This window comes from Suncus etruscus, chromosome 3 (assembly GCF_024139225.1).
Source record: "Suncus etruscus isolate mSunEtr1 chromosome 3, mSunEtr1.pri.cur, whole genome shotgun sequence".
Taxonomy (NCBI): domain Eukaryota; kingdom Metazoa; phylum Chordata; class Mammalia; order Eulipotyphla; family Soricidae; genus Suncus; species Suncus etruscus.
This window is the reverse complement of record NC_064850.1, coordinates 127,749,780-127,776,732: the sequence shown is the minus strand read 5'-3', so window position 1 is coordinate 127,776,732 and position 26,953 is coordinate 127,749,780. Positions and strand designations below refer to the sequence as shown.

General features: G+C 53.2%; 2 protein-coding genes across 2 annotated transcripts; one reads left to right on the top strand and one right to left on the bottom strand.

Moving 5' to 3' along the window:
- The first annotated feature begins 2,941 nt into the window (after positions 1-2,941).
- PLK4 (polo like kinase 4) lies at positions 2,942-16,902 on the top strand. Its single transcript, XM_049770193.1, has 16 exons — positions 2,942-3,012; positions 3,385-3,480; positions 4,036-4,131; positions 4,225-4,339; positions 6,046-7,069; positions 7,610-7,710; positions 9,594-9,913; positions 10,897-11,001; positions 11,303-11,405; positions 13,309-13,458; positions 14,210-14,343; positions 14,416-14,510; positions 14,582-14,696; positions 14,876-15,022; positions 15,636-15,742; positions 16,670-16,902. The coding sequence occupies exons 1-16, from the start codon at positions 2,983-2,985 to the stop codon at positions 16,770-16,772; spliced, it is 2,841 nt and encodes a 946-aa protein (XP_049626150.1). The 5' UTR covers positions 2,942-2,982; the 3' UTR covers positions 16,773-16,902.
- A 1,001-nt stretch (positions 16,903-17,903) lies between these two features.
- MFSD8 (major facilitator superfamily domain containing 8) lies at positions 17,904-25,846 on the bottom strand. Its single transcript, XM_049770078.1, has 12 exons — positions 25,734-25,846; positions 24,031-24,122; positions 23,731-23,774; positions 23,224-23,464; positions 22,974-23,087; positions 22,348-22,492; positions 21,685-21,740; positions 21,314-21,413; positions 20,612-20,746; positions 19,595-19,698; positions 19,285-19,502; positions 17,904-18,976 (listed from the first exon to the last, which is right to left on the bottom strand). Exons 1-12 carry the CDS (start codon positions 25,796-25,798, stop codon positions 18,782-18,784), a joined length of 1,509 nt encoding a protein of 502 aa, XP_049626035.1. The 5' UTR covers positions 25,799-25,846; the 3' UTR covers positions 17,904-18,781.
- Positions 25,847-26,953: the final 1,107 nt, after the last annotated feature.

Below are 26,953 nucleotides of genomic sequence, written 5' to 3'. Positions count from 1 at the left end.
CAGATACAAAATGAATTTCTTCAGTCAATGGGATCTGGAGCACAGGCTTTACATGTGTGTATCCTGAGTTTGATCTCCACCAGCTCATGGTTCCAGGAACACCAGGAGCAACCACAAGCATTGACATATGTGGCCCCAAAATAAAAAGCCAGTGACTAAAAGAATACACCTTTCTAGACACTAAATGACCTATCTTGGGGAAAAGGGAAACCCCTTTACAATAATAGCATAATAAATTTAACCATGGAGGTGAAATATGCCACTAAAAATTTGAGCTTTCAGAGAAAAGTTATACTTGGAGGATGAAAAAGTAACAAATGGCAGAGAAAGGTGGTCCCAGAATGCGGGATGAACAGTATTACATTGTTACAGTGTCTGATTCAAGATATATGATAGCCAAGTGTCAAATAGATATAAGGAATCTTGAGAAAGACGCCAAAAGCTGTAGGGACAGCATTTCCTGCTTTGAGTCAGTGGGGTGTAGCACAGAACAAGAGAAACCAGTAGCACCATTCTAGACCAGAAGCTACCAACCTTGTCAGATCTCATCCCCAGGAACAAATCTATACTTACAGCAACCTACTATAATGGTCCCAGAGACTCAGCCCCCTACCCCAATTTTGAGGACTGTTACCCAGCGGCTGCATGGGGCCCTGACCCCTTTGGACAGTCAGCTTCAGTCATATTAGGGCTTTTTTTTTGGGGGGGGGGATCTGCATAAGCAGCTTAGCTTCCACCCAACAGAAGCAGAAAGGCAGAGCCAGAGAGATAGCACAGCAGTAGGGTTTGCCTTGCACGTGGCCAACCCAGGACAGTGGTTTGATTCCCTGCATCCCATATGGTCCCCCAAGCTTGCGAAAAACAATCTGAGCGCAGAGCCAGGAGTAATACCTGAGCAACGCTGGGTGTGACCCTAAACCCCCCCCCCCAAAAAAGCAGAAGGGCTGTCACTTTCTCATAGAGGTTACAGTTAATATATTCCTGTGTCTGCTGAGAAGTATGATATTTCATTGTAACTGTTGACCAAACCTTTCCTGTGGTTAGGGATAGCTATTGGGATTTTCTAATTTTAAATCTTCTGGGTATGGGGATGGGGCAGCAGGTACAGCAGGTAGGGCACTTGCATGCAACATACATGAGTTTGGTCCCTGGCACCCTATGTGGTTTCCATGCACTGCCAGGAGTAATTTTTGAGTGCAAAGCCAGGAGTGACCACCCCAAACAAAATCCAGGTGATAGGCATTGACCCTATCACATTACGTCCACTGAACATTATACTATTTTACAACATATAAGCAAATTCTGTGCTCTAAGCTGATTCAGTGTCGTACATGCTTGTTACACTCAATTATTTTTTTAATTAAAACATTACAGGGCCAGGAGCAATAGCACAGTAATAGGGCATTTGCTTTGCACATGGCCGACCCGAGTTCGATCCCCACATCCCATATGGTCCCCTGAACCCGCCAGGAGAGATTTTTGAGCATAGAGCCAGGAGTGATCTGAGCACCGCTGGCTGTGGCCCCAAAACCCAAAATGTTTGTGCCTTTTTTTTTTTAATTACAGAGGCCAAAGCGGTGGCGCAAGGGGTAAGGCGTCTACCTTGCCTGCACTAGCCTGGACAGACAAGGGTTTGATCCTCAGATGTCCCAATGGTCCCCCAAGCCAGGAGCGATTTCTAAGCATGTAGCCAGGAGTAATCCCTGAGCATCACGGGGTGTGCCCCCCCCCCAAATTACAGAGCTGCCACCAAAATGGGCGCTGGACTTCTTCGGGTTCCTGGGCCCAGAGTAATAGCACTGCAGGTAGGGCATTTGCCTTGCACGCGGATTACTAGGGTTCACCTGGACATCCCAAGGGTCCCCCAATCCTGCCAGGGGTAACCCTTGAGCGCCGCGGGGTGTGCCTTCCTCCCCAGTAAAAAAATAAATAAAACACGAAGCTTTCCTGTAGAGATTTCTTCTTCCTTCTGACTGAGCCAAGCCGAGTTTGGGTCCCCTCACGCCCTGTCAGGGGTAGCACAGTTCCACGCCCAGAGCCAAGAGTGAGCCCCGATCCCGTACGTGTGACCCCCCAACACCAATTCATAACGAAAAGCAAAAATACTCAAACACACCATAGGCGCCCCACTCCCACCCGCGACCCTGGTAAGCCAAACAGACATTTATCTTGATTTGGGGCGCACACCCAGGGCTGCAGTAGGCTGGGATGGTGCGTGGGACGCAGGGACAACCCCCATCAGGGCGGGGGCCAAAGTGCGCGCTCCGAAAGTAGGAGCAGCAGCGATTGCATGGCAGACCCGGGCTCCATCCCCGAGCATCCTGTAGGGTCCCCCGAGAGCATCACTAGGACTCTAGGAGAGACCCCTGAGCACCCCCAAAAGGCAGGGCCAGGAGTGATCCCCCCCCCAAATAAAAACCTGGAGCTTTAAGAAATTGCGTAAAGAAAAGCCAGAAAGCGGGGCCGGAGAGATAGCATGGAGGTAAGGCGTTTGCCTCTCATGCAGGAGGTCATCGGTTCGAATCCCGGCGTCCCATATATGGTCCTCCCGTGCCTGCCAGGAGCAATTTCTGAGCCTGGAGCCAGGAATAACCCCTGAGCACTGCCGGGTGTGACCCAAAAACCACAAAAAAAAAAAAAAAAAAAAAAAAAGAAAAGCCAGAAAGCTAGGGGACAGCCTTCCCGGAGGGGCAGACAGGTGTCGCGCCCTCCCCGCCTCCCCGCCACCCCGTCACCCGGCCCCGGGGCTCCAGCGGCGGGCACTTCCGGCGCGCGCGGAGTGACGTCACGCGCGCGCCGGCCTGGGCGGGAGTTTTTCAAAAATGGCAGCGCGGAGCCGCCGCCCCGGCCTCGGGAGGCGCCCGGGACGCCCTCGGCCGGCCGCGGGGCCGTCGCCGGGGACGGCGGCCTAGACAGCGGCACTCATGGGCGCCCAGCGCGAAGGGCTGCGGGGAGCGCTGCCTCGGAGGGACCGCGGACGCCATGGCGGCCGGCATCGGGGACCGCATCGAGGTGACTGGCTGGCTCGGCTGGCGGGCCGGCGGGCGGGCGGGCGGGGGCGGAGCGGAGCGGCCACTCGGCCCGCCCGGCGTCCCGCCGCCTCAGCCCGCGCTGGGCCCGGATCCCCGGCCCCCGGGATGGCGGTTACTCGGGCGGGAACCGCGGCGGGACGGCGGGCGGCGGGGCCCGGGCGCAGGGGCCCAGCGCCGGAGCCCCAGCGCGGAGCCCGCAGCCCCGGAGACATGCTCGCCGCGCCCGTCGCCGGCCGTGTCCAGGTCCAGGTGCAGCCCCGGGCCCGGGTCCCCGCGCCGCGCGTCCCCCTAACCCTTGCCCGCACCCGCGCCCCCGCTCACCGCTGCCTCTTCCCCCCGTTCCTCCCCGAAGGACTTCAGAGTCGGGAACTTGCTCGGCAAAGGCTCCTTTGCCGGCGTCTACAGAGCCGTGTCGGTTCACACCGGCCTGGAAGTCGCCATCAAAATGGTAAGAAGTTCTCTGGATGCCCATCTTCCCGCCGCTGTCCCCCCGCCCCCGGCACCGGCCCCCCTCTTGTTTCGCTCTGCCCCCCCTGGACTCCCCCATGCCCGGTGTGTGCCCACCAATCCGCAGCTCCTCAGGCACCGTTCCTCTCCGACTCGCCTCCCACAGGGCGTCTGTTGTGGCCTTCCCTGCCCGTGAGTAAGCGCAGACCCTAAAAGGTACATCTTGTGGGTCCCCGGAGCACACTTGTGCAGGGTCTGTTCTCCAGACAATCCCGAGTGCCTCTCAGTGTTAGGAACCAGCCGAATTTCGGTCACTAAGCAAATAGAAAAACTCACTGTGTGAACCACTACTAAGAAAGATGAGGCCAGGCTTGCCTGGTCAGACTCTAGCTGGGTTTTTTTCAAAGGTGGACATGATGCCAGCCCCACCCCACCACCACCCTGCCCCTGCCCCTGCGCTGACCGAATCGCTGCACTCTCCAAAGTTGGTGTTGGACTACTGGCAGCAGCAGCATGTCAGTGCTATGAGCCTTTGAATCTCTCCTGTTATTTTTAGATAGATAAGAAAGCCATGTACAAGGCTGGAATGGTACAGAGAGTCCAAAATGAAGTGAAAATACATTGTCAATTGAAACATCCTTCTATCTTGGAGGTAAGGTAGAAATTACTACAAGTCACCCGGGCATTGACCTTTTGCAAATTGTAATTTGAATTTTATGATTTATTATACTCTTTGGCATTTCAGCTCTATAACTATTTTGAAGACAGCAATTATGTGTACCTAGTACTAGAAATGTGCCACAATGGAGAAATGAACAGATATTTGAAGAATAGGATGAAGCCGTTTTCAGAAAATGAAGGTAAGCAGCTTTTGTTTGACCCTTTATTGGTAGATACAATTCTTACTTTGTGTCTGGTTTCCACCATATTTGGCAGTACTTATTTTGGCTCAGTGCTTGGGGTGGTGATGCTGTAGAGATTTGTGGTGCCCTGGCCCAGTACCCAGTGTGTTCTGCATGAAGAAACCTGCCCATTGTGCCAGCAGCACCCAGCCTCGTCAGCTCTCTAATTTTAGTGAAGGTTTGGAGAATTTGCCTTTCATTTATTTATTTATTTATTTATTTATTTATTTATTTATTTATTTATTTAGGTTTAGGGCCACACCCGGTGATGCTCAGGGGTTACTTCTGGCTATGCACTTAGAAATCGCTCCTGGCTTGGGGAATCATATGGGATGCCGGGGAATCGAACTGAGGTCTGTCCTGAGTCAGCCACGCGCTAGACAAACACCCTACCACTGCGCTACCGCTGTCCCCAAATTTGCTATTTTTTAATATTAATAAGATTCCTATTTCTTGGGGCAACATAAACTCCTCAGAATTTTAAAAGTCATTTATTTCTATAAATAATCTAAGCATCATAGAAATAAATCCAAAGGACAATCTTATTGGAGCCACACTTGATGGGGCTAAGGGCACCACTGGTGCACCATCTCGCCAGGCCCCCAAATGCATTTTAATTTATATCACCGGTTGTTACTCCACCCTGGATTTACATGTAGCGACCTGAAACCCACCCATTTCTGGTAGGGGTCTTGGGAACCGGATAGTAGGTGTAACCTTACCTGCGAGACCCTTCCATTCCTGGGAGGGGTCTTGGAAATGTTAGATAAGGCTTGAACCAAGGGAATTAGCCCCTTTTTGGCTCTTTGCCCTTTCTGCGCTGCTGTGCGCTTTGGCTTCTGGGTTTCTGTGTTCTGGTCTTTGACCAGCATGGAGCCCAAAGGGAAGATGGCTAACAGGAAATAAGATGCAGGGCTAGCAAAATATTGCTGTGCTTGAAAGGTTATGAATAGGCCACACACACGTGGTGGCTAGGGCTTGAATAAAGTTGTTGCTTCCTGACGCCTGACTGTGAGTGAGTGATTTCACCTGGGTCTGGGACTCGCCGACTGCATGGAGGTTGCAGAGCCACGTGGACTGGGATGGCACGGAGAGAAATCCACCGCCATCCAGCCCCATCGTTAATTATTTAATGCAACAACCGGTGCCAACTAATGTGCACCTTTTCACATCTAGAAACCCCATGGTCTGGAAAGCTGCTATTTTTTTTTTTTATAAAGTCTGTATGTCAAGCACAGATAGCTGCAGAAACCACTTCATTTAGGAATGGCCACATGTCTAAAGAGTAGTTGAGTAGCTTGAAGAGTTCACGGTGAACCCTCTGAACCCTAGCTTTCCACACTGGGCTTATGATCAGATTGTCTCTTCCTTCATTACTCCCCAGTTTCCAGAGTACTTTGAAGCAAATCCTAGACCTCTCTTAAGTGTTTTGATACTGTGTCATTGGGAACTTCAGGCAGTTAGTTACTCAAGTCATTTCCACTGTGTGGTGACAGTGGCTTCCTTCAACTGGGTGGAAGGGACAAAGATTGCAAGGAGCCCAGGTCTTCAAGGGGATTTCCCTGCAGGGGATGGACACGTGGGATGGGACTGGCAGGCGAATGTGCTTTGGTACTCCTGGCACCCAGTTTGAACTGTGCGTCTCTATGTCTGTGTCCCTGCAGCTCGGCTCTTCATGCACCAGATCATTGCCGGGATGCTGTATCTTCATTCTCACGGCATACTGCACCGGGACCTCACACTTTCCAATCTCCTCCTGACTCGGAACATGAACATCAAGATCGCCGACTTTGGGCTGGCCACACAGCTGAAAATGCCCCACGAGAAGCACTATACGCTCTGTGGCACCCCAAATTATATCTCACCGGAAATCGCCACCCGAAGCGCCCACGGCCTGGAGTCTGATGTCTGGTCCTTGGGCTGCATGTTCTATACACTGCTCATCGGGCGCCCGCCCTTTGACACAGACACCGTCAAGAACACGCTAAACAAAGTCGTGCTGGCAGACTACGACGTACCAGCCTTTCTGTCGCAAGATGCCAAGGACCTGATCCGTCAATTACTGAGGCGAAACCCCGCAGATCGCTTAAGCCTGTCTTCAGTCCTTGACCATCCTTTCATGTCCTGCCATTGCTCCCCGAAGAGCAAGGATGTTGGGACTGTGGAGGACTCCATTGATAGTGGCCACGCCACAATTTCCACCACAGTCACCGCATCTTCCAGTGCTAGCATAGGTGGCAGCTTTTCTGACAGAAAGAGACTGTTGACGAATCAAGCACTCCCGAGCAAAATGACTGTCTTCCCCAGGAAAACCTCAAGTGGTGTTTCTTCCTCAGGTGATGGGAATGGGTTTTTCCCTCAGTGGGGACATGAAGAGCCAGACAGCAGCAGTGGTCGGAGGGGCAGGCTCATGCAGGACTCTGAGGAGAGGCCACACTCTCGGTACCTGCGGAGGGCCCATTCCTCTGAACGCTCAGCCGCCTCTGACGGCCACCCCCAAGCCCGGACCCACCCGATGGAGCGGTGCCACTCTGCCGAGATGCTCAATATGACCAGGAGGTCTTCAGTAGAGGCCAGTGCAGAGCGGCACCCACCCCCCAAGGGCAGTGCCAGTGTGTCTCCCCTCTTCAGAGAACAGATGCCCAGCAACTCCAGATCCTTTGAGGATCCCGGAAGCAGCCATGCACTGTAAGCTGGTTTTGTTAAGCGCATTTTCTGGTTTACAAAAGTAGAGTAGCACAGGTGAAGAGGATCTAAGGTGGGAGGTCTTTCCCTGACTTTGTTGGGTATTTCTGAGGTTCCAGAATGTTCTGGTTATGAGTGCTGGTCAGCCAGCCCTAACATTGTCAGGGAGCAAATGCATATCACTAGGAACCAAATTATTCACCCCAACTAATGAGCTGCTGTGGCCTCTTGATGCTGCTGCATGTTTTCCTGCCTGTCGGTGGCTGCGAGCAAAGTGAATATGCCACTCAGTCTCATCATTCAACCCAGCCTTTCCAGATCTTTGATTCTATGCTTAGGGCATGAAAGGACTGGCCATGTTCACACATCACTGAGCCTTGGACACTTGGGTGTATGCAATTGCTACTTTGAAACAGTTAGTGATAGAAATCTCAGTTTCCATTCATGTTGTAACATTTCACTATTCAGATCAGGAAATGTCCTTGTTAATGCCTAAAGGGTCATTTTTATTAGCTTAAGGGAAGTTTCTCTTTCTTGATTTAGCCCTGATCATCTTTGTCCAGGAAAAACTCCTTTTCCATTTCCTGATCAGACATCTCAGGCTGAACTGGTACCCCAGTGGTTTGGGAATCTGCAGATAAATGGTAAGTAATTAGTGAAAAACTAAGGCTTATCCACTTAAGCCTTGTCTACATAAGCATTGAGCAGTATGGTTTTTCACTAGGGATTTTTTTTAAGAGAAGTGCATTTTCTGAGACACACAGTACCACAGATTGATTTGCATGCTGGAGGCCCAGATTTTATTCCCTGAGCACTGGCTGTGTATGACCCAGAACCCAGGAAAAAAAAGAATATATGTCTTGTTTTCAGTAGATTTAGAGTCTAGTAGTGGCTGAGTTTATATGTCAGCCATTACCTTTAGCACTTACTATTGGCTGTGAGTTCTTGGTTCTTTTGAGTGTGTGAAGGCTTCATTAGGAGTCCCCTGCCTGGTATGGGGGTGGGCAGTGGGGTGCTAAGACCCCTCTGCAGGACCCCTCTGCTCACCCCAGCTCTGTAGTATCCCCACTGTCAGTGTCTCTGAGCTGATCCCAGAGGCCTTGGAGAATGGAGGACATATTGTCCTCCAAGTCATTGAGATGCCAGGAAAGAGCAGACACCTCCCCTTGATGAACAGAGAGCATAGAAGGGCATTGGAGGCATATGGAGAGGAGGAGACCAGGGTCCTCAAGTGTCGCCTTACATTCACTTAATCGCCTGCCACTAAGGCAGGTGTGTGTCATCTGAGAAGCTGTTGTTTCTTCTAAGCCCAGGGGAGAATCTCTGCATGTGTACTTGGTGAAGGTGTAACTCAAAGTCAATTTTTTTTTAACCAGTGCCCTGCCCTGTAGGAACCTCACCCCTCTCTTTACCTGACTCTCATGTGGCTATGTGGTGGAAGGAAGGAAAGTCCTTTCTTTTCATGAGAGCCGGTAGTGCTGCAGCTCAATCATGCAACATCTTTTCTTTCTTTGTCAATTTTCTTTTTTTCCTTTGGTTTTTGGGCCATATCTGGCGATGCTCAGGGGTTACTCCTGGTTCTACACTCAGAAATTACTCCTGGCAGGTTCAGGGGACCATATTAGATGCCAGTGATCAAGCCAGGTCCGTCCCAGGTCTCCCGAATGCAAGGCAAATGCCTTACCACTGTACTGTCTTTCTGTCCCCTGTTTTTGTTTTGGGCCCCACTTGGCAATGCTCAGGACTTACTCCTGACTGCACTTAGGGATCATTCACTCCTAATAGTGCTGGGAGGATGGGGGGGATCAAACCCAGGTTGACCACATATAAGGCAAGTGTCATATCAGCCAAACTATCTCTTCAGACACTAGATGATTCATTTCTATGTTTTATTTATTTTTTTTTTTGTCTGTCTGTTTGTCTGTTTATGGCCACACCTGGTGGCACTTGGGTTACTCCTGCCTCTGCACTCAGGAATCACTCCTGACAGGCTCGAGGGACCATAAGGGATGCTGGGGATCGAACCCAGATTGGCCATGGGAAAGAAAGGCAAAAGCCTTCCCTATTGTGCTATCACTCCAGCACTACCACCACCACCACCATGTCATGTTTTAAACTTCTGACTTGTGGAATTTAAATTGCTCATTTGTGGAAATAATAGGGACTTTTTTCACAGTTTATTTTGTTCCTCAGAAACTGTAGCAGCAGTGTTTGCAGTTTGATGTAGACTTGCCCTTTTTTTGTTTCGTTTTTTTGTTTCTGTTTTTGGGCCACACTCGGAGGTGCTCAAGGGTTACTCCTGGCTCTTCCTCCAGAAATCGCTTCTGGCAGGCTCAGGGGACCATATAGGATGTCGGGAATTGAACCAGAGTCCTTCCTGGGTTGGCTGCATGCAAGCCAAATGCCCTACCGCTGTGCTATTGCTCTGGCCTTAGACTTACTTTTTGACCACTTAATATTTTTTACATTTTTTAAAATATTTTTTAGTATTTTTTAACCACTTAATTTCTTTATCTGTATATTTTAGCTCACATAAGAGAAAGTCCTAAGCACTTGAGCCCAGACAGCGATTTCCAAGACCTCTCAAGAAATGGCTGGACTGACCCGAGAGCCCACAAGAACCCTGAGGCCACCCCTGATGTATCCCCTGCAAGGCCGCTGGGCTCCAGGACGTATCTGCCAATATTTCCCAGTCAACTGGAGGTGCTGCCGCAGGAATCTGAGACCTACTCCATTTCCCCTCAAGAATCCACCAAGACCAGAAATGCTGAGCCACCGCCAGGCCTTGGGCGTCCTCTGACAGCACGCAGGCTGAAGCCCATCAGGCAGAAAACCAAGAAGGCTGTGGTGGGTCTCCCATGCCTCAAGGCTCCCTCAGAGGCTCCTGCAGTGTCCTCTCCCCACTACAACTCTGTCTTGGCTGCAGGGAACTTGGATCCCGTGCTGATGGCACTAACAATGTTTGAGTAAGACAGGTTTGTTCCTGTGCACTCCAGCCACAGTCCTGACCACTAACAATGAATATCACTCTGCATTGTTTCTTTGCTTTACCCAATCTCAGATCACAAAGGCAGACTAGAAGGGGCTAAAATATTATTAAACATCTAAGTTTATTTAAAAGCACATACACAAAGTTTAGTTGAAAAGATGTGATTTGGGGCCGGGAAGGTGGCGCTAGAGGTAAGGTGTCTGCCTTGCAAGCGCTACCATAGGACGGACAGCGGTTCGATCCCCCGGCGTCCCATATGGTCCCCCCAAGCCAGAGGCAATTTCTGAGCGTATAGCCAGGAGTAACCGCTGAGCGTCAAATGGGTGTGGCCCAAAAACCAAAAAAAAAAAGAAAAGATGTGATTTGCAGGGCTGGAGTGAGACAGTTGGAGGACACTTTGTACATGGCAGACCTGGGTTTGATCCCGAGCACCACATAGTATCCCAAGTCCACAAGGAATGATCCCTGAGTGCAGGTGGAGCCAGAAGGAACCCTGGGCACAGCTGGGTGTGGGCCAGCCCTAAGTCCCCGCCCCTCCATGTGGTTTGTGGGCTTTGTGGTTTTCGCTTTCCCACCCTGTTTCCTTTCCGAAGCATCCCACTAGCCATGCTTTTGTTCGGCTGCCATTATCTTCCCCAGCCCTTTCTCCGCCCCCCCTTCTGCTCACTGTCTGCTCATAGGTCCCTTGTCGCCCTGCACACTCTTTGGGTCCCAGTTGGGCTGGACGCTCTCAGCAAAGCCTTCTGCTCCCACTCTTGGCTTTAGCTGTTGCTATGGTGAGGAGCTGCGGTGTGGCAGAGGGTCCCAGGCAGGCAGAGCTGCTGATGGGCTGTATTTGCAGGTGAGCATCCTGGACTCTGAGGAGGTGTGTGTGGAGCTGCTGCGGGAAATGGCAGGACAGGAGTATGTGAAGGAAGTGCTGCAGGTGTCCCGTGACGGCACCAGGGTATGTATGTGCTTGGCTCTCCTGCCTTCCCTCAGGGCCCCTGGGGGTCTCGGTCCCATCACTGTCCCCAGACAGTGGCTCTACAGCACAGAGACCCAGATGGTAGAACATAGTGTAGTGAAGATTCTAATAGTAATACATCTATAGCAAAATAAAATCATAGCACCAATTTAAGGTCTTTTTAGAGAATCTTTAGCACTTGCAACAAAGTAGTATTGGGTGTTATATGTGAATATGTAATTTTAGTGATGGTACAATGGTAAATATTTGACGTCTAATTAGAACCCTTAAACATTGACAGGTCACAGTTTACTACCCCAATGATGGGCGAGGCGTTCCTCTGACTGATAGGCCACCCTCACTGCCTGCCAACACCTGTAGCTTCTGCTTTGACAGCTTACCAGGTACATGGGCCCCACTTGGGAGAGCTGCACACCATTGGTCTTTGGTACATGGGGCTGGGGTGGCCAGGGTGGTTCTGGAGACCTCTTTTGAATGTGTGAGGTGAGCTGGGAACCCTGTGTGTGTGTGTGTGTGTGTGTGTGTGTGTGTGAGAGAGAGAGAGAGAGAGAGAGAGAGAGAGAGAGGAGAGTCAAAGAGTGCAGGATTGAAGAGGAAGAGGGGAGTGGAGAGGAGAGGGGGAGAGAGAGAGAGAGAGGAGAGTCAGAGTGCAGGATTGAAGAGAGGGGGAGAGAGAGGGGGGGGAAGAGAGAGAGAGAGACGAGAACTTCCTTTGTTTGGGGCCTTACCTGATGATATTGTGGGTAGGGTTCACGCCCAGCAGTGCTCATCGCACCAAAGGCCTCTTACGCGCATCATTGTGACTCAGCCCAGGGTTCTCCTACCTTCCAGAGAAGAGCACAGGGTACAGTCGAGGTTTCTTGTTTGTTTGGGGACCAGACAGTGCCAGGGCACAAGACATATTGGTCCTGTGGGCAAAGTATGTGGTGCACTCTTTTGAGTTCTCCCTGGACATAAAGATTTGTTTTACATTTTATATACTAATTTCAGAAATAAAAGACTGTACTGCTTTTAGATTTTATTTAAATTATTAACTTAATTCTCTAGGGGCCTGAGTTAACACTATCCCACAGTGGTAGGGCTTAAGTCCCAAAAAAAGAATTATAAAGGGGCCAGAGAGATAGCACCGCAGTGGTCATTTGCCTTGCACTCAGCCGATCCAGGATGGATGGTGGTTCGAATCCCGGCATCCTATATGGTCCCCTGTGCCTGTGATTTCTGAGCGCAGTCAGGAGTAACCCTTGAGTGCTGCCAGGTATGACCCAAAAACAAAAAATTAAGTCTCTAAAAGTATTTCTGGGGCCTGAGCCGTGGCACAAGCAGTAGGGCATCTGCCTTGCATGTGCTAGTCTAGGACAGACTGTGGTTCGATCCCACAGCGTACCATATGGTCCCCCAAGCCAGGAGCGATTTCTGAGCACATAGTCAAAAGTAATCCCTGACCATCATCAGGTGTGTCCCAAAACCGAAACAAAAACTCAGTATTTCTCTTTGTGGGTTTTTTTTTTTTTTTTTTTTTTGTTTTCGGGTCACACCCAGCAGTGCTCAGGGGTTACTCCTGGCTCCATGCTCAGAAATTGCTCCTGGCAGGTTCAGGGGGACCATATGGGACGCCGGGATTCGAACCTGACCTTCTGCATGAAAGTCAAATGCCTTACCTCCATACTATCTCTCGACCCCAGTATTTCTCTTTGTTACTGTCATTGGTCACACCTGGTGGTGCTCAGGAGATCAGCCATTTACAGACAAGCATGTGAATCCCTGGACTCTCTTTTCAACCTAGAGTTTGAATTTTTCCTTCTTTTTTTTTTTCCTTCAGCTTTTGGTAAGACCCAGCAGTGCTCAGGACTTACTCCTGGCTCTGCATGTAGAGGGATCACTTCTGGCAGTCTGGGGGATTCTATGTGGTGTCTGGGATTGTACTTGGATCAACCATGTGCATGGCAAATGTGCTCTTTGCTATAGTATTGTTCTGGCCCCTTGAGCTTGAATTTTTCAGGAAGAGGAAGAATAAAGAGTAAACTTTGGGGGCCGGGCGGTGGCGCTAAAGGTAAGGTGCCTGCCTTGCCTGCGCTAGCCTTGGACGGACCGAGGTTCGATCCCCCGGTGTCCCATATGGTCCCCCAAGCCAGGAGCAACTTCTGAGCACGTAGCCAGGAGTAACCCCTGAGCGTTACTGGGTGTGGCCCAAAAACCAAAAAAAAAAAAAAAAAAAAAGAGTAAACTTTGAAATTACATGTCGTGTCAATGCTTATTCTTTAATATTAGGTCATTTCCTTTTTCTAGAAAAATACTGGCGAAAATATCAATATGCTTCCAGATTTGTACAGCTTGTCAGATCAAAGTCTCCCAAAATCACTTATTTTACAAAATATGCTAAATGCATTTTGATGGAAAATTCTCCTGGAGCGGACTTTGAAGTTTGCTTTTATGATGGTGAGTAGCATTTACAAATGGAATTTAAGTTTGCAGTTTAATGGTCACAGGTTTTTTTGTTTCATCAGAGAGCAAGGATATTTTGGTGTTGGGTGTGTCTGTAGCTGGATCAGAGGCCACGCCTGACTCTGCTTGGGGGGGGAGGGTCTGTCTTGATGTTGAAGGGGACCATGAGGTGTTGGGGATCACACTGCTGTTGGCTGTGTGCAAGCACATGGCTTACACCCTGTTTCCCAGAGCAACTGTTTTGAGACCTGATGTGTGCACATGAACACTGTATGTGAATCATGTTAAGCAGAATTTGTCCTAGAGACTTTTGGGGACACTTTCCCTTTAGGGATGTTACCAGATTCCTGTTTGATTCATGTCCACGTGGTAGCAGAAGAGTCGCATGAAATAAACAAGTGAACTGTTGGACTTTGTGGGCACAGGCCAAATTCTAAGAATCACTGGTTGTGGTTCCTTAGCAACATGGCAGTCTGAAGTGCTAGAGGGAATCCCACACTCCAGTGAGGCTCCTAAGAGGAGACCACTGCTTCTGGCCCACTATCTTCTCTTGGGGACACCATGTCCCCCGCACTGTTCGGCTGACCCTGGGGCCTCCTAACTGGTCTCAAGACCAGGACAGGACTCAGAAGTGTGGGGGTTGGGGGCAGAGATGGAACCCATGTCCGGTGTTGGAGGTGTGCACCCCAACATCCAGACAGAGTAGCCGTGGGCTGACACTCATGCCTCGTCCTTTGTGTTTAAGGAGCAAAGATCCACAAAAAGGAGACTGGGATTCAGGTGACCGACACAGCAGGGACTACGCACACCCTGCAGGGTGGCAGCAGAGCTGGCAGCCTGAGGGATGACATGAAGGACTACCTAGTACATGCCAACGAGGTGGGTGATGCAGCTAGGTAGAGGCAGGGCTGGGCCCAGGCTGGGCCTGACTTGATGGTGCCTTCTGTCCAGAGCCATCGAGTGTGTTTGGCGCTGGAAGCTGTCATCTCAGAACAAGAGGAGAGGAACAGCGGGGTTGCTCCCTTCTTCCCCATCATTGTGGGCAGGTGAGTGGGGGGCATTTGCCCGCTGTCCCAGCTGCCATGCTCTGCCCATCTTAACTGGATTTTCTCCGCAGGAGGCCCGGCAATGTTGGCTCACCGCAGTCCTGGTTCCCGCCTCCTCCACCAGTACAGCCAGCAGGCCCAGGGCGAGATGGCGCTGCCCTGAGCAGAACCACCACTGGGCCACCTGTGAGTATGGCATGTCCCCCATGGCCACAAACCCTCCCCCCTCCCCAGCCCATCTGGGCACACTCAAGCCGTGTTTGCAGCAGCGGGGCCCTGAGTCTTAGATAGGCCCTTGTTGAGCAGCTCAGCACTAACACTCAGGGTCCCCATATATCCTGGGTGATGCCCAAGTTTCCTTGCAGGCCATCACAGATGAAGGGCGAGACCTCACAGATGCAGCCTCGGGCACAAACATCTCTCCGAGTCTCAGAGACAGGCCTCCCGCATCAGCCCCAGTTGCACAGCCCCTAAAGTCAGTCTTTGTGGAAAATGTGGGCTGGGCTACTCAGGTGAGAATCGCCTTAGGAACCCGAGAACAGTATGTCATTTAAAGTTGCAGCTTTGCAGTGCTTTGACCCAGTAGCTGCTTACTCTGCTCTTTGCCGTCACCCTCTCTGGGCTTCACGGTACAGCCTGCCATGACAGAGCTGTGCCAGACACAGGCTTCCCCTTGGGAAACAGGCTGCCCTGGTCCTCCTAAGCCCATGGGCCTCCCAGTCCCCTCTGATCACAGACAAGGAGTGCTACTCACCTGTCTGGGCAAAGGCTTATCCCCTCGAGGCCAGCCCAGCTTATTGTCCCGAGTCACTGACTTGGCGGTCTGTGAGTCATGTTTGGAGGCTCAGAGGAGCAGCAAGTGGCTTGTCTTCACCTCAGCTTGTCTGTGTTCCAAGATGGCGGCACTGCTCAGAGGGCTGCTGCTCTGTGTGCAGAGGCCCTGGGGTACATCCCATACCCCAGAGGAGCACTGAGGGTCAACCCCTCAAAGAAGCCCAGTGCAGCCCAGTCCTGGTGACCAGCTGTTGATGTCTCTGGAGGCTGGCAGGGCCTGCTGTACTTGAGGTAATGACCAGCCTGTGCCTATCCAACCCACATGCTTTCTGTCTCCTGGTCCCTTTCCAGCTGGCAAATGGCGCTGTGTGGGTGCAGTTCAACGACGGCTCTCAGCTCCTGGTACAGGCGGGTGTGTCCTCTGTCAGCTACACCGCACCCAGCGGCCACACTACCAGGTACTCGAAGTGAGCGGCCAGGCCCCATCCTCACTGCCTGCTGCTCCTCCCAGCCCCACAGGGCCCTCCAGCCTGGGTGACATGGTGCTTTTTCCCTCAGGCAGTGCACATGGGAGGGGGTTTTCAGGGGCACTGCCCTCTGAAAAGGTGGTGGGTCCTGTGGCCTGCATGGACCAGGGCACTTCTCACAGGGTCATAGAGGCTACAGGCCAGAAAGAACATGCCAGGGAGCTGTGGCCTAAGCAGGAGCTGTTCTCTACACCATGTCTGGAGCTCAGCGCTGGGCCCTTGGGATGTGCATGATTGTCACTGCAGGGATCTCGGCACAGGCTTGTCAAGGCCGGCTCCCCAGAAGTGGAGTGTACAGTGTGGGTGCTGGGGACCAAGCTAGGCCAGGGATCCAGCTGTCTGTCTCAGAGGAAGTGCAACCCCTAGAAACACTCACCCTAAAGGGGCTGGATTAAGCCAGCACCATGTCTCTGAGGCTTCCTGCTCACTTTAAGAGTCACAGCAAGTCCAGGCTCTTTGCTGAGTCTTAAGTTAGCTGTCTTGAGAAACCAGTTGGCTATTGGAATAACCAGACTGGCCAAAGGCTTGCATGGGCCTTACTAGGCAGGTTCCATCCTGGCCCCTCCCACACAGAGCTGCTAGGCCTTGCCCTGGGTGCAACCCTGGCTTCTGTCTCTGGCACTGCAAGCACAGCGGGATGTGTGTGGTGATAGGCTGGGCAGGCAGCTTGCTGGCACACACTTGGCTCGGGTGCTGAACCCCGTGTGACCAGCTCCACTTGGACAGCAGGGACGGGTGAGAATGCTGAGCCATTTCAGTGCCCACTTGAGTCTTTCTGAGGTGTCACAATGTACCGAAGTATCTAACATTTGGTGTTCATATATGCTAAGTGATTCCACTTTTGTCTCTTTCCCTTAGGTTTGGGGAGAATGAGAAATTGCCAGAATGCATCAAACACAAATTACAATGCCTTTCTTCCATCCTTGTGATGTTTTCTAATCCAGACCCTAGTGTTTGCTGATTAAAGGTCTTTTTCAATATCCAATTTTAATAAATAACTTGTTAACTTCCAAGTGACTTTTTTATTGACCATGACAGAGAAAGCCACGAGAGATCTGAGTGAGCAGACCCCATGAAGTGCTGGGCTCAGCCTGTGGCCTGGACTCCCCCGCCTTCCTTTCTGCACTGCCCATTCATGTGCAGCGGAAACATGAGTGAAGTGGGGTGTCTGCTTGACACGGATCCCTGGTGTGGGACGTCCAGGAGTAGGGCAGCTGCTGAACTCTGAGCTTTTGAACTGTAAATATTTGTCATAAAGAGTATAAATGAGTGTATTTTCTTTTTTTCTTATGAGTGTATTTTCTTATATCTATTTTTGTTGCACCAGTTTCTGATGAAACATTTCTACAATTGCATTTTATTAAAAATTACAATGATAAGTGATTCTTGATTTATTTAACGTTTTAAGTTACTGGTAAACATTTTAGAATGTGTTTCCTGGGCTGGAGTGATAGCACAGTGATAGGGCGTTTGCCTACTGCTATGGACCTGGGTTCGATCCCAGGCATCCCATATTGTCCCCCAAGCCTACCAGGAGCAATTTCTGAGTACAGAACCAGGAGTAAACCCTGAGTTTCCAGGTATGGCCCAAAAACAAGAACAAAAACAAAAATGTTTCCTGGGGCCAGAGTATTAGCACAGTGGGTAGAGTATCTGCCTTGCACGCAGCCAACCTGGGTTTGATTCCCAGCATCCCATATGGTCCCCACAGCTGCCAGGAGTTAATTTCTGAGTGCCAATGGGTCAGACCCAAAAACTAAAACAAAAAAAGTATCACCTGCTTATTTAGGAATCATTTTAATTTGGAAGACTTTAATTTGTTAATAAATTGAATCTCTGACCTTGGGAGAATCTAACCGGACACTTCCTGGCTGGAGTTCCTGGCTGTGTGGCCACTGGGCCGTCAAAAGCACGTGGCCATATAAATTCACCTCCAACTTGCCTGGCCAGGCACACTGAACCTCCTGGTGGTCTGTGGGGGACAGGGTCTGAGTCAGCCTGCATGTGTGCCTTCCACAGAAGGGTCCTGGAGGTGGTTCCACTTGGAGCAAATAGGTAGGCACGGTTGTATGAGCTGAAGCCACCTGGACGTTAGGCACACAGATGTCATCAGCAGCCCCAGCTGCCCCCACATCACTGGCTAGTGTCTGTACCACCCTGCCCAGCTGCTTGGTTCAGCCATCCGAGGCCTCCTGTGGGAGTTCTGCTGGCCCTTCTCTGGTGCCCACGGGTCTGCCCCACTGAACTGTGGGAAAAATCAACATGTGCCGAGCACATGTCCCCTAAGGATAGGCTCAAAGCATGAAGGTGAAGAGAAAGGACTTGTTTATCCAAGCACCACAGCTCAAAGTCAGGTAAGGGGGACGTGGTCCCACAAGGTACCTCACATGAATTCAGGGTGATGTGGGCTAGGGGCAGAGAAGCAGCACTCTCACTGCAGTGACCCCAGGAGAGGATTGAGACACCAATGTGCACTGCACCTTGGGCTTGTAGGTGACGCTAGACCCCCTATGGTCTAGCACCTGTGGGTAGCACGGTGATGTGGAATGGTGACATCTGGGAAGGTTGTGCCAAAGCTGATCCATGGAGTACAAGGGAGTAATTAACTCAGGTAGAAGTTCAGAACTGCCTGTCCAGAGTGGGGTGCTGTCAGAGTCATACCAGAGCCAGGCCTTTGGCTGAGTTGCAGGCTCCTCTGCACTGCCCAGAGTCCAAGGTTCTCTGCTGAACCGAGGGTTGGGAAACAAGGCAGCTCTCTGCCCCACTGTGTAAGCGGCCCAGCTGAGCCTCACATGGTCAAGACGTTTGCCAGTCCTTTAGCATCCTGGGCAGCTTGGTATCAGCACACCAAGACTGGGGCAGCATCCATAGCCCAGCTGGGTAGGACTCACACCATCCATGTAGTGCCACTGGGCTGGGCTCCAGGCAGGAATGAGGTACCGTGCCAGTGAGCCCATGAGTGCCATGTCATCAGCAGACACGGCTGGAGTAGGGAACAAGTCTGCGGTATACGGCAGCTAACAGGGCCAGTGTAAGCAGCACTGCACCACATACTAGGCCAAAGGCCCAGCGTGGGCCCCACACACTGTACACCTGACTGATGAAAACAGGTCCCAACACGCGTGCGCCGCTCCCCGATGCTGTCAGCCAGCCCATGTAGACACCCTGCAGAAGAGAGAGTGGGGTTGGGCGGGGACCCTGGGGTTGGCCAAAGCACCACAGGGCTCCAAGCTCCACCAGGTATGGACCTCACACCAGAACAGCTGTACATCCACAGCTGTGGAGCTTCTGACTCAAGTTTTCTCTCAGTGACCTCCCAGTAAGCAGAGCCCGTCATCCTGCTTCCACTTGCTCTCTGAGCATCTCAGAACGATCTCTAGATGACTCCCCTGTGCTGATCTACACGTCAGACCCTTCCCAAACACACACCTCCTACCCCCACCCACCCACCCCAGCTGGGCCTCTGCACTGACCTGCGGCTCAGGTCCGAGCACCTGTGAGTAGAGCGAGTAGGACATGACATTGCAGGCTGGGTAGCCCAGACCAATGAGCGCAGTGGCTGTGAGCAGCTGGGCCAGGTGGATAACAGGAGTGAAGAGGCACCAGGCCTGTTGGATTGGGCAGCCCGTAGGCTCCTGCTCCCCTGCAGCCTCCTGGAGTGTGGCATTGGGGACAGAGCCGTTGTGCAGGCCTGGAAGAGCAGGAGAACAGGCTTGGGGCCTGAAGCACAGCAGCAGCAGGGGATGGGACAGGACAGGGTGGGACCAGATAGGGTGGCTGTACCTTCCCACTGGATCCTGGGAAACTCAGTCCCCCACGGCATCAAGATGAAGAAGCCAACCCAGATGGCCACCAGGCCTCCCAGCAGAACCGCGCGCTCACCAACCCTGTGGAGCACAAAGGCCATCACTGTCCCACCCCCGTACACAACCACCAGCCACAACAGCACTTGGTTCTCATGGTGTTTGGGTCCAGGTGGGGCACCCACAGGCCACCCCCACCCAGCAGGCCTCCCGGTGACTCTGGGCCCAGGCACTGGTCAGACTGTCCACTGACTGTAGTAACAGTGCCCAGCATGACCAACTCGAGACCAGGCAAACACACCAGCCTCATTGCCATGACTGAGGGGCTAGTTTTGGGTTGGGAGGGAGGTTGGACCATATTTGGCAGCACTCGGGACTCCTGGCAGACTCTAGAGACCAAATAGGATGCTGGGGGCTAAACCCGTGTTGACTCTGCAAGACAAGCACCTTCCCCTCTGTGCTGTGACTCTGGTCCCTGAAGTTAGCTCTAGAAAAGTCATTCCCTTGAAACAAGGATTTCTGTTGTGATTTCCCACAATACTAAGTGAAAACGGCCTCCAAAGCAGCTAGAGAAATGGCAGCATGGAGGGCACAAGCCAGTTCCAAGCGCCCAGTGTCCCTATGTTCCCCTGTACCCTCCAAAATATGGGCTCATGGTGATGACATTCTAAAATACATGATGAGGTCTTGGGTAAAGAGGTTTGGCCCTTCAAGCCAGAATATTCCAGACTGAACCCCATTGTCCTGCAGTGACATGTCATGGGATGAACTGTCAGAGGCTAGGGAGAGGTAGAGCAGGCAGGAGCATCAGGTCCACCCCACCCCAACCAGCACCAGTTTCCCGAGCACCTTGGGCATGGCCCCAAAGTTGAGCACAGAAAGGAAAAGCTAATCAATCAGGCTTGGAGTCACTTTCCTAAGGCCCAGCAGCTGTTCATGCATGTTTAGCATCACTTAGGAGGTTTACCTGAGGTAAAGCTGGGGCTACGGGACTCACTTTCGGGAGAGGAACTTGACTGCCAGGAAGACCAGCACAGCCTCGACCCCCAACACTGCCAGGATGATGCAGTCGTACAGCACGGCCTGCTCCCGTGTCCATGCATACATGTCCATTGTCAGCGGCGTGAGGATGCTGCAGGAGAGTGTGGTCAGTCTCCTGCCTGGGTGCCTGACACTGGCACTGTGACCTGTTGTCACAGCTGCTATCCATCATGGTACCCACCATCACAGCATCTACCTGCACCATATTTGTCACTGCACCTGCCACATCTCCAGGACACATCTCAGGTGTGAGAGCCCTGGGCAGATCCAAGAACTGGGGACAATCCTGCCCTTTTCCCACAGACTCCCCCTTCCCTGACAGCCCTGCAGATGTCGATGCTGACTTGACCTTGCCCATGCCCTGCTCCCTATACTCCTGTCACAGGTGGGCAGGTGGAGCATCCCATGCTCAACTTTCTCAGCAGCATGTTATGGGGTGTAGGTGGAATGGTATTGCTGTGACTGTTAAGGCCATTCAGAGCAGGGAGATAGATCACCATATTAGGGCTGCAGACAGCAGGCGACACTGAGACCAAGGCATGTGAGGACAGGGCCCTACTCCCCTGTCACAGGCATCTCAGGGTGGGACTGCAGAGCCATCACCAAGATATATGGTCACTGATGCCACCAGACTCAGACAGGACAGAGCAGGACTCACGTCTCAAAAAGGGCAAAGATGAACAGAACCACGAAGAACAGGAAGTTGGAGGCCACAACAGCGATGTGATCGATATGTCCTGGGGGCCCCGGGCCCTCGCCTACATGAAACAGAGGGGCTGGGTCAGAAAAACAGTGTAGGAGTCAGAACAATATAGGGGTCAGGGAGAACAGGCCTCAGGAGAGGTACCAGGCAGGATGTCACATCTAGTGCAGTTCTTAGCCCTGCTGACCCCAGGGCTGAGAACCAAAGAAGTAGATGCCTGGACAAGTCCTCCCACAGGGTCCACTGAGGATCTCCCCAGTGTCCCCACCCTGTGCATGCCCAGACAGACGAGCTGAGCACCCTGCACCGAGCTCGGGCACCAGTACCTTCCTCAGCATTGATGCTCCCGCACTGTCGCCCCAGGTCATCCACGCGATGCTCCCTGTAAAAAGCCAAGATCACAGCTATAAGGGTGGACAGAGCCAGACACTAGGCAGAGCTGGTTCCCACATGAAAAACTGGGAACCGGGGCCGGAGAGATAGCATGGAGGTAAGGCGTTTGCCTTTCATGCAGGAGGTCATCGGTTCGAATCCCGGCGCCCCATATGGTCCCCTGTGCCTGCCAGGAGCAATTTCTGAGCCTGGAGCCAGGAATAACCCCTGAGCACTGCCAGGTGTGACCCAAAAAAAACAAAAAAAAAAAAAAAAAAAAAAAAAAAAAGAAAAACTGGGAACCTCCCATTGGTATGAAAATGCTACTTTACTGCCCTTTCTCCCTGGGCAGTTCCAGTGAAATCAGAGGCACATGGATGGACAGATGGACAGACCATGAAGATAGTATAGGATGGTCTCAGGGCCCTTCCAAGTGCTGCAGATACTGCCAGAGACAAAAGGAACAAAACCTGAAACCACAGATGGGTGGGTAATATGGGGCAGGGCACTGGGTGTGGCCCAAACAACAACCAGCCCAATAGTGGATGCCAGCTGCCTGCGAAGCTGCAGCGAGGTCCGTCCACACAGCACATGACCCATCCACATAACACGCTCACCGCAGCACAGCCAGGATCAGTGCAGCGTTTAGCAGGCCCATGATGGCCCCAAGCAGCACCGGGGCCGTGTAGATGTTGATCTGCAGCTGGAGAGGACCCCATGTCACTCCCTGCTCACCAATGAGTGTGAAGCACATCTGGAAAACTGAGATAGGAGCATAGGAGCAGAGTGACATGTGGGCTAGGGGTAAAGAGGCACAAGTGGCTAGCTCCGGCTTTGCTCAGGGTTCATTCCTGGCTCTTTGTCCAGTTCTCACTCCTGGCTCTATGCTCGGAGCATGCTCCTGCCTCTGCTCAGGACTCACTGCTAGTGCTATGTCAGGGCTTGGTCTTGGTGGGCTTAAGGCTACATGTAAGCAAGTGTCCTTCCTGATGACCTGTCTTTCCAGCCTAGGGAAAGGATGGGCTAGTCCTTCTGAGGTAATGGGACTTTGGTGCCAAGTAAGCCTGCGCCCACAGCCCTCCTGGTGGCCCTCAGATATGACTGGGCTCAGATTTCCTCTGCGGAGAGCACTGAGCCCCACACAAGGGGAAGCTTGGCCACTCCGAGCCACGAGGGCTATTCCATGACACTTTGTTCCTCCCTACATCCCGGCGACTAAGGGTGATGGGAAAGGGGTGCCTACCTGGGCCCAGGATGAAGCCAAGGGCTTGGAAAGCACTGGTGTTGGCCATGGCACTGGTTCTCTCCTGCAGAGACGTGGCCCCAGCGATATAAGAGCGAACCACAGCCACATTTCCTGTGAAGATGCATGGCTCGTGGAGAGGGCAGGGCAGGGCCAGCCCAGCCTCCACCTCTGTGCCAGGAGCTGACCCTTCTAGCAGGTTCTAGAATGTTAGCAGCATGCTCGGTCCCTGACTCTGGGTGCTGCATACCTGCCCCGAAGCCCAGGAGCCCACGTGCGGCCAGCAGGTAGTACTTGTTGTGTGCTGCAGGCAGGTGCACATAGGCGTACAGGCAGCTAGCGGCCACTGACACAAAAAGGGAGGCCACCAGTGGCTCCTTCCGGGGCCTGTGATTGGACCAGAGCCCGAAGAGGGGTGAGGCCACCATCTGGCCCAGGCTGTAGGATGCAATGACCCAGCCCAGGAAGCTGGCGTTGGCCGTCGGGTCAATCTGCAAAGATGAGAGATAAGGCAGTGAGATCTGGATGGACTGCAATGCTGAGCATGTGACCGTCCTGCAGTCAGGGTGATGGATCACATCTGTGTCATCCACTGTGATCTGAGCACAGACGGAGGCGCCTCTCTCACTCCACAGAAGATGTGAGGAAGACGGGCCCTCATGATGCAGAATCTCTGAGCTGCCACCGTCCTGTCTTGGACCCTCACCCAAGAGAGCTGCCCCCCAGGGCCAGGGCAGGAGCAGGGGCAGAGCTGTACCTTGTGGAGGTAGGGCCACACGGACATGATGACATTGGAGAAGCCTGTGGAGAGACACACACATACATGGGTGGGCACAATGCCAGGGAATGAATGAGCTCCAGGAGCAGACTGGGCACAGTGGAACCCAAGCAGCATCTCTGAACTTGGTTGGCCTTGAGGGCTGAGATGGCCCTGGCTTCCACCCCCAGTCCACAACAATTAGAAAGAAAAATGGTGAAGTTGAGGATTGTTTCGTGCCATTACAAATAGTTAAAAACCTCCAGGGTGTGGGCCGTACTATCTGATGGTGCGACTCACCTACGCTGCTGAAGAACATGGTGAAGTAGAGGACCCGGATGGACCGCCATCGGCTCCGGTGCTGCTCCTCGCTCTCTGCCCCATCCCAATCCCTGGGCAAGAGGAAAGGTCGAAGCTTGGACTCGGAGCTGCACAAGCTCCTGCCACAAGCCCAGTTTCCCCTGGAAGTTCCTAGATGCTGGCAGACACAATCATGACTTCTTGTGATGTGCTTACTGTGAAAATGCTGGCTCAAGCTAGCAGCTAGGGCATTTGCCTTGTACACATCCACCAGACTCTACCCCTGACATCCCATCGAGCCGGCCCCTAAGCACCATCAGGAGGGACCCCTAAAAGCAGAGCCAGGAATAATCTAACCACAGCTGAGTATGGCCCCAAAACAAACACAACAAAATTTAAAAAGAGTCAAATCCCTGCAGGTCCATCATTTCTGCATTGTTCCAACACCGAAGCTTGTATAGGGACACCATTCCACAAAGAGGAAATCTCTCTGTTGGCAAAAAGAACGTGAGAACCAGAGCAATAGCACACAGTGTAAGGTGTTTGCCTTGCACATGGCAAACCTGGGTTGATCCCTGGCATCCCATATGGACCCCCAGCCTGGAGGGAGGGAGGGAGAGAGAGAGGGAGAAAGAGAGAGAGAGAGAGAGAAGAGAGAGAAAGGAGAGAGAGAGAGAGAGAGAGAGAGAGAGAGAGAGAGAGAGAGAGAGAGAGAGAGAGAGAGAGAGAGAGAGAAGAACAATGTGGGCAACAAGGACCCAATGGCCAGGCTGCCAGATGAAAAATCAAGAAAGCAGCTGGAAATGGCATGTGCCAGTCAGGGGAGCTGTGGTTGGTGCCACTGTGGGGTCAGGGCCCCACCCAGCAGGCAGCACCCGACTTTAAGGTCGGCCCTTTTCAGCAAAATCGGCACCCAAAGGCTGGAGACATAGTCCAGTAGGGAGAGCTTTTGCTTTTCATGAGTTTGAGACAGGTTCAATCCCGGGCACCCCACATGGTCCCTTAAGCCTGCCAGGAACAGAGCCAGGAGTAAGTAAGCCCCGAGCAAGGCCAAACCAAACCAACTGGATTAGTGAGGGAGTGGAGGGGACAGGAAGGGAATAACAATGTGGCTGTCCTCAAGCACCGATGGCCTGAGAATGCAGCCTACACGGCTGAATCGGTGCCCAAGGGGATGCGATGCAAACCAAAAGGGGCTGGAAAGAGGCCTGGGGGCCGGGGGTCACGCCCCACGCCTGCCCAGCTCTGCCCGAATTGAATCCCTCTGAAACACACAGCGGCGGGATGAAGAGATCAGACGGCGCAGGAGCTGCCCTGCACAGCAGAGGCACCGCGCAATCCGGTGGTTGAGGACGGGGCCAGTTTCAAGGGCCCTCGCTGAGCGCGCGTGCAAGGGGACAGACGTTTGGACTCCCGGGTTGCACAGCCCGGGTTGGGACGAAGCACTCGGTGCGCAGCCGCACTAGGCGCACGGGGGGACTCAAGCGCGCACACAACGTACAGCTGGTGCGGCCACCGGGGTCGCCCGGGACATTGCGCAGGCGCGCGGCGGGCTCGAGAGCAGCGCGCACCCACTGCGCAGGCGCGTCCGTCACGCGCTGACTCGTTCTCGCGGGCGCCAGCAGCGGCGCCTGTGAGTCTCGCGCGATCGGCGTCGCTCAAGCGCCCTGGCGTGCTCTGTCGGGGCCCCAACATCCGCTCACCTGCTTCCGGCGCTGCGGTGGCCGAGGAGCGGCTCCCGCTCGGCCTCGTCGCCCGAGCTCGCCATAACTGGTGAGAACCACTGGCAGCGGCCTCGGGACAACTCTCGCGATACTTGCCGCGCCCTCGTCACGCGCCGCCTCAGCTGTCAAAACACCGAGGGCAGGGCGCGTGCGCACCTGAGCTCGGAGGCGCGGAGGGGCGTGGTGAGTATGGGCGTGGCCAAGACCAATTAAGTCTTGTGGTGGGCGTGGCCTGATCCGACAGGGCGTGTTCTTTCCACAGGCCACGCCCCTTCCCTCCCGGACCTGGCGCGCGCGGCTTCCTGGAGAGGCTTTGGCATCACGGCGGATCCTGGAGTGTCCTAGTCCCGCAGTCCCCGAATCGCTGAGTCCCCGAGGCCCGGAGCGGTAGCCACGGGACGGAGGCCGACAGGACGGAGGCGCCCGCACAGCGGCCGGTGAGCAATTCATGGCGCTGCGTGGCGAGTGGGCTCGCCGCGGGCGTACGTGCCGAGGAGCAGGGCCGGGCCTGGCGGGCTGCACGGAGGTGGTGCAGGCAGGGCTGGCTGGGGTGCCGTGCGGGCCGGGACGGCGAGGACTGCGGAGATGCCTCCTGGTGTCCGAGCTGGTCCCAAGCCTCCTAGGCGTGCGAGAAAGCTGAGCTGGAAGGATGGAAGGAGCCCCCCCACCCCAGCCGCGCTGGTGCCCTTGTCCTGGTGCTCACGTCCTGCGCCCCGAGGTCGTATGCCTTATCTCTCTGAGGCGCCCACGCAGACACCTCCTGCACCTGTCCTGTCTCCGGGCCCCATTTGTGTGTAGCCTTGTTGGGGACCCTTCCTGCTTGTTCTCCGCAGCCAGAATACTCCTGAGCCAGGCCCTGACCTGGAGTGTGTGAGTGTGTGTGTGGGGTCCATCCTCCAAGTCAGCCCCCTGTAAGATACAGTAAGGGACTGTAGTGGGGGTTTTGGCCCCACTAGGCGGGCACTGCTTCAAGGTCTCTTTGGGTCCCCGATGGGGAAGCTCTAAGCAGCAGGAGACTGGTGTCACACCAGGCAGAGAAGCCTCTGGAAAGGATGTTCTGGAGTCCGGGCTGGCCGCCCTCCACTTCCCTGCCACCTTGATGGAAAACCTGAGGCTGGTTTGCTCATAAATAGGGCGTTTGCTCAAGGTCAAGGGCTGTGGAGGCTCCTGGTCTTTGCACTGTAACCTTCAAGTGAGTC

What these genes read in the sequence shown, in the direction of transcription:
- PLK4 (XM_049770193.1), top strand. Translation starts at nt 2,983, where the DNA reads ATGGCGGCCGGCATCGGGGACCGCATCGAG. An exon ending in AGAAAACCAAGAAGGCTGTG is followed by an intron (nt 9,914 to 10,896) that starts GTGGGTCTCCCA and finishes CTGTATTTGCAG; the next exon opens with GTGAGCATCCTGGACTCTGA. An exon ending in GAACCACCACTGGGCCACCT is followed by an intron (nt 14,697 to 14,875) that starts GTGAGTATGGCA and finishes GTTTCCTTGCAG; the next exon opens with GCCATCACAGATGAAGGGCG.
- MFSD8 (XM_049770078.1), bottom strand. Translation starts at nt 25,798, where the DNA reads ATGGCGAGCTCGGGCGACGAGGCCGAGCGGGAGCCGCTCCTCGGCCAC. An exon ending in CTGATCCTGGCTGTGCTGCG is followed by an intron (nt 21,741 to 22,347) that starts GTGAGCGTGTTA and finishes GGCTTTTTACAG; the next exon opens with GGAGCATCGCGTGGATGACC. An exon ending in ATCTTTGCCCTTTTTGAGAC is followed by an intron (nt 20,747 to 21,313) that starts GTGAGTCCTGCT and finishes ACTCTCCTGCAG; the next exon opens with CATCCTCACGCCGCTGACAA.